We start from the raw sequence: 19477 nt of genomic DNA, 5'->3' as shown, positions 1-19477 counted from the left end.
ACAAGGCAGCAGTTTCTGAATAGTCTTCTTTTAACTGCAAAAGAAGCAATGGAGTCTGGAAGTGTTTAGTCACCGTGGATTCTTAGAGCAACTGCTGACAAGAACACTCACAACAAAAGCAAAAATATGTGACACAGAAATTTGTCTTCTCAAAGGAAAGGTGAAAATTAAAATTTAAAACCCCTGCCCTGTTTTGTGAAAACTTTAATTCTCACAACACATATATTACCTAAGGCCAGCCTGCACACCTTTGTCAGCATTTGTAATGCACATCTCTACATGTATCAGAAAAAAATCTTGTTGATTCAAATTCTTTTCCTTCTAGTCTGGAGGACTAACTACCCAGGGAAGCAGAAAGTTTCTACTTTCAGATACTGTTGTAAGGCCAAGCAAGACTAAAATACTGTCTAAACGTCATATGTTCTTCTACAGAACTTCAGAGGCAGTGTACCATGAAAATAGTCTTTCTGACCTCAGGATGAGGTGAGCTACATCAGTTTCACTATGTTTGTAGTGAACAACACAACCACATTTCTCTTAGCAGCCATTTAGCTCTTATCTTGCACCAAGACCAAAGAGCAATAATGATTTTCAATAAGCCACATCAGAAACAGCCTACAGGTCCCACGTTCTTTCAAAAAAAGCACACAAGCAAAAAGCGAACAGCATTATGGTGTCAGTATTCCAGCTGACTGGAGGTACCTTGAACCATTCCAAGTACACTGATCCAGTATCAAATGGCACACCCTGCAGTCCCACCTGTCCATACATTCTCCTTGGGACAAATTATTTCAGTGCTCTCCACCTAGTATTTTTTTTTTTTTTTTTAAGTTTTAACCAAACTTCACTCCCGGGTCAGGAACACAAAACGAGGAGACGCAGCCGCAACCCTGCACTATTGGCGGGGACTCGGGGACTCCCCCCCCGTCACCGTCACCTTCACCCTCCCCAGAAGAGAGGAAGGGGAGAGGGGCGGATCGTCCGTTAGGCACGACGGAGACGGTTAACCACCACAGGCTCGCGCAGCACCTCACACGCTCCTCAAGCAAGGGTGGAGGCGGCAGTTTAAACCTCGCGCCCCGCCCCGCTTCCCGCCCCGCTCCCCGCCCCACTCCCAGCCTCGCCCCGCCCCGCTCCCCGCCCCGCTTCCCGCCCCGCTCCCCGCCCCGCCCCCGCCTCTCGCCCTGCTCCGCCCCGCCCCCGCTTCCCGCCCCGCTCCCCTCCCCGCCCCCGCCTCTCGCCCTGCTCCGCCCCGCCCGCGGCGCCCGGCGTTGGCCTCCTCAGGGGGAGAAGGCCGGGACGATGCTGGAGACGCTGCGAGAGCGACTGCTGAGCGTCCAGCAGGACCTCACCGCCGGGTAGGCAGAACCGCAGCCCGGCCCCGCGGGGCTGGCAAGGGCAAGGGGGGAGAAAAAAAGGGGAGAGGGACCCGCGCCTCCCAACCGGGCGGGGAGGGAGAAGCAGGTGACCGGGGAGGAGGGGGGGGTGGGGGCAAGCGAGGCGGGGACAGGCCCGGCTGGCGGACGGGAGGGAGGAAGAGGAGGAGGAGGAGGGCGCGGAGGCGGGACCCCCGGGTCGGGCCCTTCGCTCTCACTACTGCTGCCTCGGCGGCGGTGCAGCCCTCGGTGCCGGGACGGGATGGAAACGCGGTTCCTGGGTCTGATTTGCCCCGTCCCTCTCCCCGCCTCTGCGGAGTCGCTGTTGGCGGACTGGAGAGTCCCGGGAGCTGCGTGGTAGCCTGCAGCTCCAGTCAGGAGTTCAGGGGAGGAGGTGCTTTGTGGTTGCGGTCAGGGGAGGGAAGGAGAGAGAGAAATAGAGACAGAATTGATGCTTGGAGAGAATGAGGAAGATGTGAGTGGGGTCAATTAGCGCGCTTCAATTTTTGATGAAGTAACTGACCTTCAGCGTTTATGGGCTGACGTAATTGTTTAAAGAGCATCGCTGTGCCCTGTTCCGCACATGAGAAGCTTTTCTTCGCTTGGAAGAAGTTACTGCCGCTTTAGGGAAAAGAAGTGCGGGGTGAGCGGAAGGAGCAGCCCCTTGCTTACATTGAAAAGCAGAAAGATGTTCTTCCTAGGTTGCTTCATAGGTTTTGTTTGTGTTTTTTAGATAGGCCCTGAATCAGTGCTATTTTTAGGACAAGCAGGTGGTCCAGATGAGTGTTACTGTAGTTAGTGGATGGCTGGAGAATAAGATCATGTCTTTGCTGCAAAGCTCTTGGCTCGCAATGAGCCACGGGAGAGTATCGTGTTTTAAGCAATTCCTTTTGAAAACTGTGTGGTCTTTGGCCATGCTGAGGCTGCCTTATAATACTCCTATGGTAAATATTTATATATAGTAGTGGATGTCAACCTACTTCAGGAAGTTATGTAGTATATAACAAATTATTTGTAGCGGTATATAATGGGATAGAGAAACTGATAGAGTAGGATACCAGTCAATCAGAAAAATTGCTTGGATGTTATCTGTCTCATTTTAACAAACATTAACTGAATATTAAAATGTGCTAAGACTACAGACTAAGACATTGCTTTGTTTACTATTTAAATTACTATTTAGCTATTATTTCTAGAATTTCTCACAGAATTTGATGCCCCAGTACAGTATAAGTTTTCTTTGGAAAATGTGTCTCTCACATGATGAGAGAAGACAGCAGAAAGGCCATAATGTGCTGGATCTGATGGTCATTTAGCTCTGTATCTCCATATATTGCTGCAGAGGAGCCAGTGTGTTTTCATCTTAATTTGCCCTTTCCCATGTATTGCAATGTTTTCTTATGTTTTGAGAACAGTCTCAGATTTCATCATTTCCATCTTTGTGTTTTAGCAGCTCCATTACTTTGCCTTTCTTAGAGTCCCATCCTCATTGTGCCCTGGGGAACTTGTGTCTTAGAGCCATAGTAGCAGAGACTGTGGGGGGCATTGTTTTTTTTCCCATATTGTCCCCAGGGATTAAGGCCAGAATGTGACCTGTCCTGTTTTGTCCCCTTTCCCTTTCTAGGCAGTGCAGCCACAGTGCTGTAGTGTTCTGGATTACCCTGTTCCCTACCCCATCAAAGTGATGACAGAAGCAATTGTATGCTGTTAAGACTTTGACTCAAAAGGGTCAAAACCCAGAAAAATTTCTAGTGTCAAGAATGCTGGGCCAGTTGAGGCCAACTTCTTAGCTGCACATGAGTGCTTGCAAATTGGAATAGTTGGATTTCTTGAAACATTGTGAGTGAGAAGCTTTTCTAGGGCTTCTAAGGAGAGATTACCACTTCCAAAGGAATAAGGGAACATTTATGTGCAGCTTAAAAAGATTAAAGCTGCTGTTGTGAGGTCTGAAGAAAGAGTTGTTTAGGCTTATTATCCATTTCTGTGTACAAAGAAATGAGCTCCCCTTTCCCCTGCTCATCCGTGTCTCCTGTTCATGTCTGTGTACCTTGTGAGTGAGGTATCTAGATTTTAACCCATTTACCTACAAGCAGTCTTTTGCAGGAGAAAAACACACCAAAAAGCCCCCAAAAATCAAAACCACCTAAAAAACCCCAAACCAAGCAAACAGAACTTTGAGCTGTGTATGTGCTCAGGCAGTAATTTCTACCAGCTTGTGTGATGTGGCTCAAAGAACACTGCTGAAAGGAAGCCAATATTGTTTGCAATCTAGTGATAATTTCTTTAAATTTTACTTCTGACTGCCTGACAAATACTCTGGTAAAAGAATTGGTAGTTGTGGTCCACTATTTCCTTCAATTCCTGTGTGCAGAGTAGCTGGGGTGCGTAGTGGGGAGCGTGACAGAGTAGGAAAAGGGCAAATTGCGGAGTTTCTTGCAGCAGTGTTCTTTCTCAGTGTGTGCTCTGGTTATTGCTGCTTGTCTTGACTATTATGAACAGCTAACAGGAGTAGAGACCTGCCTTAGCATGTCTTTTCTCAAATTGCCAACCACCTGTCTGGCTGTAGAGCTTTGAGGTTTCTTCTTTGAGTTCCAGGAAAATTGGTGGTGATCAAGACTGGAAGAGCGATTGGGCTCATTCTAGAAGCAGCCTGCATATCTTTATGTTCGAAGTGTTTCTCAGGATTATGTATCTGTGTCATATCTGGAGGATATCTTTGCAGCTCATATCTTATTTCCATCTTGCATATGTCTGTGTGTCCTTTATTTCTTTATAATCCTTGCTGTCCTGGACAGCTGGGACTGTAAAGGTGATAGAGGCTGAGGACACACATCGTCTTGGTGACTAGAGAATATCAGGAGGTTTGGATTCTCACTCTGCCATGCCAACTTGATTGACATATATATGTTGATTGAAAATAAGTGTGTAAAAGAATTCTGTGTGTGTGTACATTGTTTTTAATTGGTTGAGATTTTGGTTTGTTATTTTTGTTTGTTTTGGTTTTTTTTTAAGAGTAATGTACCAGTCAGTTTGAAATTGAGTGAACATTAGTAGTGCCTGTGGTGATGCAACTGGAGATTCTCATAGATGACAGCAAAAAATTGTGCTTGTGCCAGTTTTGTGTTGGTAGACTTCTGGCAAGTAGTGGGCACAAATGTCTCTGTGACTGTTGTGCTTTTCCTTGATGTATACACCCTCTTGTGAAGTGAGTTCTTCACAATTGGGATGATTATTTCTCTGCAGATCTTTAATACCTGTCTGCTAAGGCAAGAGTTGAAATGCTGGATTGACTTGGATATATAGCTCCCATTAAATATTCATACTCACTCACTTGATTCACCTGTAGAAAAATCTCATCCTTTTAAAGCAGCGTAGGTGGTAAAAATTCACATGACAGTCTCCACAAAACTAAGTGAAATTTGATTTATTTATGAAATAAACTGAAACAAAATTAACAATAATACACTGGAATCGGCACACTATGTGTTCAAACAAGTTGTTGTTTGATTTTTGGTGTTGGAAATGCCTGATTGTTCTGTGTTTTAATTTATAGGTTGAAGACTTTGGGCGACAAATCAAGAGAAGCAAAAAAAAGCAAGCAGAGGTACTTCTGAAAATCTTTATATATAGCATTGGCCTAGTATGTTCTTAAAATAATTGAAAGCAAGTAATATATATGAGCCAGTTACAAAAACATATAATTTTACAGAATAGTCTTTTGATAACAGAAAAGCTTAAACCTAATACTGAGGGAATACTTGGCTTGATAAAACCTTGATTGATAGGCCTAAATAATTTCTGATGGTCATCAATCAAATACATAAATGGCTATTTAAATTATGTGTGCATTCAAACTTACTGTAGAAATTTATACAAGATTTAATTTGCAGTACACTGAGAAATTACATTGTTTACAATCTCTGTTAATCTCATGTACTTTTTCTTTACTGTACGAACAGAAACATGAGCCTTTTTATTATGGAAAAAAGTATATATAATGCAGTATTTCAATTACCAGTTTTCAATTCTGCAAGATTCAAGAGTTGTGGTGTTTGTTATCCTCTGCATTTTAGTATATTGTTTATTCAAGCTGTGTAAACTACAGGGACAGACTACTTAACGTTTGTAAATTACATCTGTGGTTGTTGCTTCTTCAGATAAACTCTAATGTGCTTTAGAGTAAAAACAGATTGTGTAGAAACAACTTAGTTTTAAAAGCATCCCTGAACAGAAAATAAGGTGTCTGAAATGAAGTGTTTTAAGATCTTAAGTTTGATGTTTTGGATATAAGAGTTTCTGACAGAAGATTGGTTGTATTGACAAGACATGGAAACTGAACTAAGAGTGGGTGAAGATTTGAATAAAACCATTCTAGGCAACTACTTTTTTGGTATGTTTCCAGTACATTAATTTTTTAGTTCATCTGTTGTACTGTAAATATCCATTACTTCTTGATAAAAGCACAGGTTATGGTATTTGGGTTTTTGTGTTCAAATTGTACTGTATGACAGTACAAAACACTCTACTCCAGTACTCTTCCAAGAGATGAGTCTTGGTTGACATCAAGACTTTCACATAATATATCCTTAAAAGTGCTGCATTTTTTATTTTCTTTAATTAATGATGAGTTGCCATTATATTTCAATCAGTTATTAATGAAAATGTATGCATCCTGTGGGAAATCATTAGAGCATTAAACTGGCAAAGGTTCTTCATATTTATTTTTAATGTAGAATACATTAAGTGCAATATCTTTATTGAGGGGCACAAACAACTTGTGTAGTAGTCTTATTTTAAGAATGTTTCTGTCCACTGTTTTAAGTTAAAACAATGTTTGTCCTGTGTGTTTGTTAACTATATCAATAAGTTCTCAAAGAAGTTGTTTTTAATGGACATGATCAAAAAGGGGTAAGAATGAGCTAAAATAACCAGAGGAGAAAAAAACAACTCTAGCTCTAGAGTGTTCTCATAGGATACACAGTATAATGCTTTTTAAACCAGCATTGACAAAATGTGAAAGTGAACAGTATGGAATATTTCTGTCCTCAGCATATCTTAAATGCAGAGGTTTGTGCATGCATTTTTAATAAGTTATCTATTAATTAACAACATTTACAATCTCTTTTACAGAAATGTTCAGTGTTTGCCAGAGCGTTCTGCTGGACTGGAATTACTGAGCAGGTATGACTTCCCTTCTCTTTGTTAGCATTTGCTTCTTATGATTTTAAAAGTAACTTTATTAGGTTAAGAAAATGAGAAGAAAATAAAAGCATTACTAATATATTTGGCAGTGAGTAGTGTGGGGCTGAACATAAATATGTTTAAAGCTTTCCCAATTCTGAAGTGCTGTCATGTTAATTAAAGAGAAGTTCTGGGTGAAAGGCAACATTTGAAAGATTTCTTTAGTTCAGGGTCTAATGGAGAGATATGAAGGCGACCAGCACTGGGGCCCAGCCTCTGGTTTTTATTTGATACTTTAGAACTTTTCCATATTTAATATTATTTCATTGTGTTATAATAGAGACGTGCCTGTTATTGCCATGAAAAGAAAGTGTATTCCATGTGTATTTAAACACATTTGTTTTCTGAGTGGCAGAAACTATCTGCATTATAAATTTCATTTGGATTTCTGTCTTTGAAAAAATTCTCTTTTTTGGAGGCGAGGTGGCTTGTGATGACAAACTTGCTGTTTTTTTTCATTTTCATAATAAAATTGGGTTCCAAGTAGTTGGGTTCCAAGGCTTTTATGTATAGTCTTACGAATATTACTGGGTCTATTAAAAAACATGAATCACTTTCTTGAAAAGAAACTATTTCTTACTGTATATTTCTTTCTGGTTTTTACTATTCTACCAAACCAACTTGGTATCTTGTAAAACTATAATTTCTGGTAGTCCCTGTAAATACAAACACAGTGGCATCCATGAAGTCCTCTTTTTTTTGTTAGTGAAACACAGTAAAAATAGTTCTTTATCTGTCTTCTCTTCAGATATGAAGATGCTTGGGCTGCCCTTCACAAAGGAGCCAAAGATTGTGCAAAAGCTGGGGAGGTAAGAAAAAGTCACAGTGCCACACTTGAAATATTTTAAAATGTGTAGATAAGCTAAAATTTTTTGTACCAGTGTATTCAGTTGACCTGGCCACTAGCTAAGTACCCATGCAGCCTTGTTCACTCCCCCACTGGTGGAGCAGAGGAGAGAACAAGAAACAGATTGTTCAAGAAAAAGACAGTTTGATAATTGAAGGACAGAGGAAAACCAAAAAGCAATCATTCACAACATCCCACAAGCAGACCACTGCCCAGTTAATCTCAGAGCAATGGTTACTTTGGAAGACCAAACCTTTAGGTATTTTTGTTGAGCATGATGTTATATAGTATGAAATTAACCCTTTGGCCAAAGGTCAGCTGTTCCTGATGTGTCCCCTCCCAACTTCTTGCCCACCTGCATCTTATTCACTGCAGGGGGAGCAGAGAAGAGTGGGGAATAGAGAAAGCCTTAGCAGTATGCAAGCACTGTTTAGCAGTTTCCAAACCACTGGTGTGTTATCAACACTGTTTTGGTCAGAAATCCAAAATGCAGCTCCATATGGACTGCTATGAGGAAAGTTAACTCCATCCTCCAGCTGGACCCAGTGCAACAGGTATAATGTAATGCTTTGTATTGCTGGTAGTCAAAAATGCCAAGTTGCATAAGTTTTTAGTGATGTTTTAAGATGTCATTTGATAGGCAGCTCATGGAATGACCTAGAGTGTTCAAGTTCTTCTTGTTTCTCATGACCCTTCCAGGTTTGATGGTAACTTAACCTGCTGTTAATGTTCTTAAGTTACTAAATACTTATATTGTAAAAACAAATTCTGTGTGATCACATTTCTTATAAGGTGTCATCTAACAAGAATTATCTGAAGTTAATTCTCCTGTTTACTTTTTGGTATTTCAATTACCATAACAAATACTGAACATGAGAATTTCCTAGAGCCTTTAGAGTACTTTTCATCTGGTATCTTAACACACAGACTTCGTTGTCTTCTGTTTTCAAATTGTTGCAATCACTGCTTGCACTTAAGGAAAAAAATTAATTATACCAGCTTGCTGTTTTTCTGTGGGATATTATGTTAGAGAAAGACACTGAGAAGCATAACTTTGTTAGAGTGTGACAAGAAAAATAAGGTAAAAGTAAGGCATATATAGAAGTTCCAGTGAGGATTTTTTTAGAAGACCTCCTACTTACTTCCAATTTTATAATGCTTGAAACAGCTTGCTTTAAAAATTGTAGTTCTGAAAACAATGAAAGGTTTAATATGTATGAGACCAGTGTGACCTTAAATTGTAACCAAATTATGTATTACTGTGTTGGCTTTTAATTTTTTTTTTAATATATATAAAAGTAGCAAATGCAGGGTTTAATAATATAAGAATTGTGTAAGCACACAAGATTGGCTGTACTGTATCAGGTCTAAAGGTCCAATTGTGCAGTATCCTGTGTCTGGTACGGGCCAGTAGCAGATGTATAAGACAGCATGAATAGTTCATAAATGTTGAATAGAGAAAGGAATGTAAGAATTTTAAGCTTTAATTGCTGCCTACAGCTTACCATGTAAAATTATATATTCCTACCAGTTCCATCTACAAAATTGTCCTTAAAATACTGCTTTTAGGTGCTTATAATTTTAGCTGCATTTAATTATCCATGAGGTGAAATATTTTTCCAGTGTTTGTTTTCATGCTATGATGGGGATTTGTTTGTTTTACTGTTTTGAAAGGTGTAAATCACATACTCAAAAATAGACTTGGCTTCTTTAAATAATTTGTAAATGGGATAAGTTGTCCTTCTTCTAAAGGAATCTATCTGTAGTGCGTAGAATTGTAAATCTTTGAGAAATCTTTTCCAGTTCCTCAGACTTTTTTGGTTTCTGCAGCTAAATTCTACAAAAACTAGGGAAATCAGAATGCAGATACAGCCACAGGCTGCAGTGGTGTCCAAGAGGAAGAATAAGTAATAGAACAAATAGAAGGGAAAATGAAATAGAATCATCTCAAGTATCATTTACAAGTGAAGCATTTGTTACTTGAGATCTCTTGACCTTCGTTTTTTCATAGAATCTGACTTATATAACTAAAACTCTTAAAACAGTGTATCCCCTCTGATAATAGTGTTAGGAAGAATCAAGCAACATTAAAAATGGAACTCATGTAGAGGTGTGATCGTGAAGACTTCCAGCTATTGCAGCAGAGTTTATTACAAGAGCAGAGAGCAGGACTGTTAAAAACGCAACTTTAAAAAAAATGTCATTCCTTTTGTTTAATTTTCTGAAGTATTTTGAGTATGCAGAATTTTCAGTTTTATTGTTATGATGTACAGCTGTGTTAGTATTGTCATTTGATTGTAATTTCTGCAAAGAATGTGTCGCAGGCATGTTATTTCTGATAATGAAACATTGTGGAACAGGTGTTTCTAATTCACACATGTTCTGGTTTTTGGAGTAATAATAGGAAAAAGATGCCCATCTAACAAAGCTGACTTAGTTTTATTGATTAAATTTGTATTACTAGAGACATTAAACTGTTATTGATCTAAATAAGCCTTACATTGCAGCACTGCCATGTTGTTATTGTGTAGCTGCAATGCAATGCTGCTGTCAGAGTTCCAGATGAGTGTTACTTACAGTTAATAAAATCCATAAAATATTTTCTGCATTGGCTAGTATATTAAGAAGTAACTTTTAATCTTGTTTTGCTAAATAGATTTTGATATATATTTAATTCTTCTGGATCTTCCTTGAGTATGTTGTATATTTACTTGAGAAATGCACAAGTGGCAGTACTATAAGGCTGCTGTGCTGACCTGATGCTTGCAGATGCAAGAGCTCTAAAAAATTAGTCAAGATGTTTTAAATAGGTACGTGAGTTTGTAAGTAAAGAACTTGTTTGTTTCAGCTGGTGGATAGTGAAGTTGTGATGCTTTCTGCACACTGGGAGAAGAAAAGGAACAGTCTGGTGGAACTACAGGATCAGCTCCAACAAATACCTGGATTTTTAGCAGATCTGGAATGCCTCACAGCAAGCCTTGGTAAGATTTTATAGATATAATAAGCATTTAAATCTGTACTGAAGAATAGACTGAAGTTCAGCTGTTGTGAATTTTGAAAAAAAATTGTTTCCCAAACACATTTTCTATTATAAAACAGGAGTTTTTAAACAACTGGTTTTGTAAGAGAACAAAAACAGTAGTGGTTACTCTACCAGCAGTTAAAATACTGCGTGTTATCATTTAAAAACAAAAACAAAACAAAAATCTATGGAAACTGCATATCTTGATTTGTAGAGCTTAAATTAGTATTCTTGAGGTCTTCTTGAATTTATAAAGATTTGTAAGTATTGTGATTGCTTCTCTTTGAGTGCATATAGTTTTATGTAATTTGGTTAAAATCATCATTTGGACAGGGGGCAGTAGAAATTAACCCGGCTTGGGACATTTTCGAGGCAGAGACTTTTGCTTGGGAGTAATCGTTGCTCCCAAAACTAATTTCCATTGTTTAAGTTAGTGTACAGGGTTAAGGTATTCTGAAGTGATACTCGGATTTTTTGTAGGTGAAACTAGCAATGCTAGTTATTAAGATTATTAAATACCTTATGTTTGTTACACGGCTTCAAAATTTAATAACTTTACCAAACATAACCTGTCAGTTTAAAAGATGGAAAATGAGTATCTTCAGAAAATCACAGAATTATTAAGGTTGGAAAAGACTTCTGATATCATCAAGTCCAGCCTATGACCTAACACCACCACAGTGGCCATACCATGGCACTAAGTGCCACATCCAGCCTTTCCTTAGACACCTCCAGGGATGCTGACTCCACCACTTCCCTGGGCAGTCCAATTCCAATCCATGATCACCTCTCCATGAGGAAGTGCTTCCTGATATCCAACCTAAACCTCCCCTGGTGCAGCTTCAGGCCATGCCCTCTCCTGCATGGGAGAAGAGCCCGAACCCCCCCTGACTGCAGCCTCCCTTCAGGCAGCTGTGGAGAGTTAGGAGGTACCCCCTGTGTCTCCTCTCCTCCAGGCCAAACAACCCCAGCTCCCTCAGCCTCTCCTTGTCAGACTTTCCCCTCAGTCCCCTCACAGCCTCGGTGCTCTCCTCTGGACCCACTCCATCACCTCAAGCTCCTTCTTGAAGTGGGGGGCCCAGAACTGGAGTCAGTACTTGAGGTGAGGCCTCATCAGTGCTGAGCAGAGAGAGAATTCCACCCCTGGTCCTGCTGGCCACATTATTCCTGATACAAGCCAGGATGCCTTGGGTGAGCCTTAGTGCACTGCTTCTGGAAGTCTCTCATACATAACAGTTGATCCACTGTTGAAAATTAAATTAGGAAAAAATGTTTTGGCCTCTTAGTTTCTGAAAAGCTCTAGTGTTACTGAGCCTTGGAATGGGAACACAGTGCTTGACGACTAGTAAGCCTTTCTGTCAGCACTAGGCCTCTTGAACAAATCATGGAGACTGCAAGTTGCATCAAATTAAAGTTTAAAAAAACTGCTGCCTGTACTACATGGATTTTAGTAGCTGAGTTCCCCAGGGACTCTGCTTGCCCTATTCTTAAGCCAGCTGGGAAGTATGCAGAAATTCTTCATGTAATTGCTGGCCTTGTTTCTCTCTGGAGCGAGCTGGATTTGTGTGCTGGCATATCATGTGAAGAAAAATAAGAGGGCTCTTTTCTGTGTTCAGAGACTTATTCCTCATTCTTTTATGGTTGGTGGTCATGCACAAATCAGCTTTTGTTCTTAAGAAAGCTGGTAATAACTTTGGTGTTTGGTTCTGAACCAAGGAATAGATTTCATTTTTTGGTAACAGTTTTCTTGTATCACCTTATTTAGTAAAGTTTTATCATGTGTGATAACCATTTAACATTGGCTTTTTGAAAAGCTCAATTATTTTCTAAGAAAATATCAATTCAGATATTGATTTATTTAAGTACTGATTTTAATATCATCATGCACAAAAAGATGCAGCCCACTGATAGACCAAAGCTAAGCAACATAACAAAACCTAATGGAATTGTCCATGAGTTCATAATTGCAAATGCTATAAATCCAGATGAATTTGGGTTACCTTCCCATTCCTAATATTACAGTTTTGTGAACCAGAATTAATCTCACTCTGATTGTAGAACTACTTGGAGAAGGCTCTGTGTCTCTGGAGTATTTTGTACTCTACAAGCAAGTTTTAATGAAGCATTAAATAGTCTGCTCAGGGGAGCTAATGAATTTTAAAATCTACTGCTATGGTTGTGAGATATGAACTATATCATCTATCCTCACCTCATGTATTAGCTTTCAAGTAATTCTTCTAGGGATTTTTATCAGTACCTCCTAACCATTGTGAGTTTTTTCTGGAATAGGTTTTTTCTGATAAGTTTTATAGCAACTATTTAAAGAGAAAGGTATAACTTATACCAAATCTAGCATCTACACTTCTGAAAGTGATATACCATAAATTTGGTTTGATATGCTGTGCACTGTTTCTACTTTTTATAATTATGAACTGTGTGCTTTTTATAAATGTAAACTGTATTGACTTTTACAAGAGGCGGTAATAGTGTGGATGTGAATTTTAAATGCAAGTGTAATATTGTGTACAAAAATGTATCTGAATAAAAAATTAGAAACTGTGAAGTTATGGGTTGTGCATCTAAGATGGAATTGGGCTAATCTTCATGGTTTCTGAAAAGTGGTTGTTCTGTGTTGTTACATGATAGGCTTCTAATCAATCTATTAATGCTTTCATTTTGAAAGTACATAGGAAACCCTGGCTGCTTTTGATAAAAGAAATTTCAGATAATATAAATGAGCCTTTTTAGTGACCTAGTTACAGATGGTATGAGTCACACACCAGTTCTTCAGCTTTTGCTGTGTATAAAGACATGTTTTCATTAGCACTATATAAAAAAAGTATTTTAACTTATCAGTCATCCTTCACATAAAAAGTTTGGGTATTCATTTGATAAATATATTGCATGATGCAGTGTCTTGTAGCTGCTATTGAAAACTTTATTCTCGTGTAAAAGTGAAAAGAACAGTAATTTCCCTTTCATAGTCCAAAATGTGATTCATCACTTCAAGCAGTTTTTAAGATGTTATAGAACGTGTCTCCTTGCCAATATCTGACCAACTTCTCCTAAGGTGAAATTTACTTCATGTTTAAGCAGGGACATTTAGCTCAAATACCTGTTTTGATTTCAGCAGGTTAAATCAATGCACACAAAAACTGATCCAAATCAAATTTTCACTTTTTTTTTTTTTTTTTTTAACACCAAATGTTAAGCATTAACAATATTTGTTTCAGAAAGGCTGTTCATCAACATAGGTGACAGATCCAATATAGGGTGCAGATATTTAAACTGGGAGGAAAATAGGGCTGGGAATATATTAACAGATAAATTCTATTGGTTCTTGGTTAGAAGGGTGTGAAAATCCACTATGGAAACAAGAATTTGCACAATACTTAATGGATATTTCCTTATTTATATCTTGATCAGAAGATCATATTTTATTTTCAGATTGTGAAACTGTGATGATTTGGCATGTTCTAGCTTTGCAAAATTCCATCCTATTTGCTTACAATTTGCATTAGAGAACAAAAACAGTCTTTGTTCCCTTTGTTAATGCAGTGGGGTGAAGGACTTCTTAATGTCCTCTTAGCACATTAAAAAAAAGTAAACTTCTGAAATATTGCATGGCAGTGATTATAGTATATTTTTCATTAAATACAAGGTTTTTATTTTGGTAACTTTTGAATTACTTTATACCCCATTTGAGCTCTATACCCCATATTTTCAGTACTTGTTTTACTGCAAAAAGAAGTATGATTTAATGAAATACTTTTTTTTTTTTTTCTCTTGGCAAAATTTAGCAGCACAGTCTTGTATTATGAGATTATTTTTTGTTGTTATTGTTCATTTAATAGCTTGTAGACAGCCTCTACAGCAGTATTTGTAGGAGTAAAGACTGTACTGACTAGGAGTGCATAGAGTTGTCTCTGGGGATGATATGACTGTCTTTAGGGAAGATAAATCATTAGTTTATGATTATTTATTAATTGTGGCTTATGTCAGGATTTAAATATTTGCAGATACTGGTCAAGTAAAAGTAAATTTAAGACCAGACAATATATAATTATTTTTTTCCACAAATCTGGCATTCAAACTTGGACTTGTGAATTGTGTTTGGTTATGTATTTCCTTTTCCCTATGGTCTGGCAGTTGAGAGCACTTGAAAAAGAGCTAGAAAATTTTTTTATGATGCAGAAATCCAGAAGACACATTCCATTAGAAGCCTTTCATTTTTAGGGTTTTCTTTTTGATTTTATAATTATTTTTTAATTCAAGAGACATGTAAAAACTTTTACTATGAAGTAGTAACTTATTTGCAGTTGGGAAAATATTGAAAGAAAAACATTTCACTAATTAAAAGCATTTTTCTAACTGTTTAAAAACCACTGTTACTTTTCTTGCTTTTGTGAGTTTCATTATCTGAGATGGAACAGCATTTATCTTTTATTGAGAAAATCAGGCACATATTGAGAGGGATCTATGTAAAACAATGATATGTGAATGATATAGTGTAATGATACCCATCTTCAGTGGGACATTTTTTCTGTTATAGGCTCCAGGGCAGGATACTTCAGCAGAGTGAATTAAGATGTAAAACGCTTGTATTTTGGTGGTGTAAGCCATGAAATATTTATGGCTGGAATAGTAAAAACATACTAGTATGCTTGCTACATAGTTTCATCAAAGAAGTTTCATGTAAATGATATGATACTAGCCAGGCTTAAGATCTTTAAAAACTAATAAGAGTAGAGAGCTAGTAGATCTGTAATATGTAAATATTTTTTCTCGTGTTGCAGCTGATTTAGGCACTTCCTGTATATATGTTTTTCACTGTTAGTTTTAAGCTTAGTAATCTGTGTTCCTGTCTGATCTGGAGTTAGCCAGAATTTATTTGATGCAATTATTTCTATCCTTTCTATTTTCTGATATTTTTACTTTCTAGTTGGAAAACAAATGAACTTTGTAGAAATGTCTTTCATACTCCTTGTTGACTGGGACAGTGCAGAAAAACTGCATTTAAATTTATTGTAGGAAAAATTGTAAGCTGTAATGTGTTCTGATATACAGCTGTGATTCAGCTTTTCTAACAATTTTTGTATAACTGCAGAGTACATGTAACATAGGTTTCCATTAAAAGAAATTTTGTCTTAAATTAGGGAAATTTTATCTAAATTAATACTTGAGCAGCTGATAAACTAAGAACAACAATGAAAGATAATTCATTCTCGTATCATCTGATCAAACATTAGCTTACTTTTAAAAAATTAAAATTCAGAGCTAAAACTTATAATAGTGTTATACCTATGACAGTGTAAGAAATACAGGCCAGGCAAGCTAGTGTAATTGGAATGGTGTCACCTAAAGAGCAAGTTATTTTTTCACCTAATGGAAAAATACTATTTCTACCAAGTGTGCCATGTTGATATATGAGAAAGTTCTTAATCTAAAGGTACAATTTATTTTTTTTCCAGTCTCCTTCAAAACATTAAAAGGAAGTCATGTTTTTCTACTTTATAGAAAGAATGAGATGGTGATTGTTGGCTGGCCATTTGGTTGTGGTGTTTCTTGTGGAGCTGGAAAAGAAGTATAGCAGGATTGCTGTCTTCTGGAGAGATCCTAAGAGTTCGTTCTTGTTCTTCAGCACAGTGTTTTCTGCCTTTCCCACTAGAGGCTGCTCAAATGCTAGTGCTAGGAATCAGTTGACCTCCGGAGTTCACCTCTTTACTTTCCTATTCTTTGTTGTTGTCTCTTAACTTTATTTCAATGGCAAGGGCAGCAGAGGAGGTGGTGGTTTTTTAAAGTGGAAAAAACAGTAGTTGATAGGTACCTTACTAAATGATCTTGAGCCCTGCTGTATTTGTGAATTTTGCAAATTAATAAGTGAACAATCATTCTGAAAAGCAAGTTAGCATAATACAGACATATGAATCTTAATGCACTCAGAAAAGTCCGTTTCTTAAGCAAAAAGAAACAAGCAGCTGTAATTGGAGTGATGATACTCCCCTTTGAATGCATCTGGATTTTGTGAGAGCCATTTGAATATGTGGTAAACAATGCACATTCCACATCACAATCATAGAAGTGAAGCATTTTTTTTCCCCTCAACTTGTTTCTACATTGTCAGCTACCTCCACAAGGGATCTGTGTACAGGTAAATAATTTAAGGAAATCTTTGATCATATGATTCCTTTTTCCTTTTCTGATTGCTGTAGTAAAGTACCTTACTTGTTAGGGACTAAAAAAAACTTTTTAAGTAAGTGGAGCTGAATCAATGACTGTTCGTGTTTGTAAATCCATATACAAGTCTTAATTTTTCTAGGGGGACCACTAGGATGACAGTATCTGATTAAGTAATGGCTAAGAAAGTTTAAAATTTGTATTCTTCCAGATAATGTCCAAGTGGTTTACTGCCTTCAGTTTACTGCTTCTTTCTTTTGAGCTTCCAAGGCAGATTAAAAACTTTTTCCTATGCTCAACATAGTAGTTATTGGCTCACTTTATGAGGATTGCTTCTGTCTCTTACAGGCAAGGTGAAACAGAGCCATTTGCTGAAACTCAAGAGTTTCTTTAGGTTTTCTGCTATTTCGTTCCATCTTCTGTATAGTTCTTTGCATCAACAATCAAGTTCACACACTGCAATGGATCGGTGTATCTGTCTCTGATCTGCAAAATCCCTTCTGTTCTTTGGTTTCTATTTTGGTTGTGTGACTTATGCTTCCTCCCTCTGCTATAAGAGAAGTCCTGGCAAAAGGGTAAATAATAGTCCTGCATCCACACAGCTCCATCCCAGAGTAGATGGTTAGAGTTTGGGAAAATTGTATTGACACTACATTCAGCATTAAGCACAAACAGCAAGAGTGATCCTTTGATACAAGGTTCACATGGGATAATTCAGGTCAGAAGGGACCTCAGGAGTTCTCTAGTCTAAATTTATACTCAAAACAGAATGAGCTAAGAGATAAGATCATGTTTCTTGGGGCTTGTCACAGATGCAATTTCTTTTAACTTAAGACTCTGAACAGTTATGGTTCAAGAGGAAATACAGAAGTTTTGCATGTTTTTAAGTGCATGGGTTAAACAGTTAAATCAAGAGATTTGTGTGTCTTCAGTCTTGGTCAGTACAGCTTTATTTCTCAGACTGGTAGCAGGTAGGAAGGAGTAAACTTACAGTATGCCCAAGAAGCAATATTAAATTATGGTTTCTGGATGCTTCTTTTCCTGAAATATAGAGCAGGAACATGTGAGACAAAAATGCTGGGGCAAAACAATGGTTCAGCAGCATCTTGCTGCAATAGGAATGTCTTGCTGCAATAGGAATGTGGCTCTGCTGTCACTCTTCACTGTTTGATGTGGACTGAATTTGTTTATCTTTCTGAGCCATTTATAGATGTGTAATTATTATGATGTTAAATATGTAGTTTTATGAATTCCTGTTTCTGTTCAGGTGAGTTGTCCATCTGTTGATACAATTTGATGTTCATATAAGTGTTTCTTATAGCCCAGCTAGAGGCAGACTTTGAGGAAATGGAGAATCATCTATTGTGTCTTGAGGACCTATGTGAACAGTGTGAGTTGGAAAGATACAAATGTATGCAGACATTGCAGCTGGAAAACTACAAGAAAACAAAAAGGTAAATAAAACAATTGTTATAAATATAAATTAGTGTAAAATAAAAACCTTTTGAGATTATTTTCCAGCACATACATAATACAATCCCATATATTTTAATCTTTTAAAGAAACTGTCATCTTTGACAGGAAGTTGTAAATTTGTAATAGATTCATTAAGTGTTGGTCTAACTTGTGGTGATGAACAAAGAGTATGTGTGCTTGGAAAATTATCACTACATTGTTAACATGAAATCATGCTTCTTATTCTCTACAAACAATTGGAGTAAGGGCTATTGTTACTAAGCACTGATAAATTGTTGTTTCTTTTAATCCCTACCCTGTTTTTTTATCTGTACCTGTGTATTTTATCTGTAAAGTAGGAACTGTATTTTCCTATATCTTCTTTTCAATTCTACCCTATCCGATATTTATAAGCCTCTTTCATTCTGTGTGAAAGATACTATTCTCCTGCCATTCTCTTACTTGTAAAGACAGTGTATTGCTACTTGGAATCAAAGTTCAACTTGTAGCCATCTATATGAAAAGTCAGGACCTCTAACTATTGAGCTTTGTATTTACCTAAAAGATAAGGAAACAAGAGGTAAATATTAAGAGCTTAAATAACTTAAACTGACAGTGCCAAATAGAATGCTGCTGAAGGAGATAAAAAATCATTACTCAGTCCACTACATAAATGAGGAAATGAGGAGTTAAATCGAAGCAGTTTGTTCAAAGACAGTCTCTGACAGATCTGTGTTAAGGAGTGGTGGGTACACGCAGAGGCTGAGAGACCTGCAGCCTCCACGGACAAATGGATAACCAGGTTACTTATCTGTCCAGCCAGGTGTCCTGTTAGCCTGGTGAAGCACCGTGGCACTCTCCTCACTTCACTCGATTGTGGAAGCAGGTTTGGCTCATGTAGCATGGATCAGAATAACTGGTTTAGTCTGCTGTCCTAATTAGGATGTCTTTATCAAGTGATCAAGGGCAGGGCTATGCCATACAGCACTGATCACCTTGTTGCATAGTTTGTGTGTTTTCTTGTTTGTTGACTTTCCTTTTGCCATCCTTGTACCTTTTTTTTTTTTTTAATCTTGGTATCCTCCCAAATAAATAATCCACTCATAATTCCCTATTAGTTCTGTTTTTGCTGCATCTGTACCCAAATTTGCCATTTCTGATACATTATCTAGGAATATTGAACTGTGTTGTTATAGATATGGTTACTGAAGTACTGATGTTGTTGCAAGTTCTGTCTCCCAGAAGGTCCCTGGTACTGTTTTTCCCAAGCTAGGGCAAAAGCATTTTCTCTCTCTCCAGGAAGAGTCAACATTAGTCATTATGGCTGCATATTAATTTCTTTGCACCTGTTTAAATAAT

At 37.7% G+C, this 19477-nt stretch overlaps 1 protein-coding gene across 1 annotated transcript in view; it reads left to right on the top strand.

Annotated features, from left to right (window-relative positions):
- The first annotated feature begins 1242 nt into the window (after positions 1 to 1242).
- Positions 1243 to 19477, top strand: part of DTNBP1 (dystrobrevin binding protein 1) — a 67918-nt gene continuing 49683 nt past the window's right edge. Inside the window, exons 1-6 of the mRNA XM_030444855.1 lie at positions 1243 to 1358; positions 4930 to 4980; positions 6507 to 6557; positions 7366 to 7426; positions 10313 to 10445; positions 17985 to 18117. Of these exons, the coding sequence (XP_030300715.1) occupies positions 1303 to 1358; positions 4930 to 4980; positions 6507 to 6557; positions 7366 to 7426; positions 10313 to 10445; positions 17985 to 18117 (485 nt within the window). The 5' untranslated portion in view covers positions 1243 to 1302. The remainder of the gene's footprint in view (positions 1359 to 4929; positions 4981 to 6506; positions 6558 to 7365; positions 7427 to 10312; positions 10446 to 17984; positions 18118 to 19477) is intronic.

This window comes from Calypte anna, chromosome 2 (genome assembly GCF_003957555.1).
Source record: "Calypte anna isolate BGI_N300 chromosome 2, bCalAnn1_v1.p, whole genome shotgun sequence".
Classification (NCBI taxonomy): Eukaryota; Metazoa; Chordata; class Aves; order Apodiformes; family Trochilidae; genus Calypte; species Calypte anna.
Note: the sequence above shows the minus strand (reverse complement) of the source record. Positions and strands in the feature narration are given on the sequence as shown.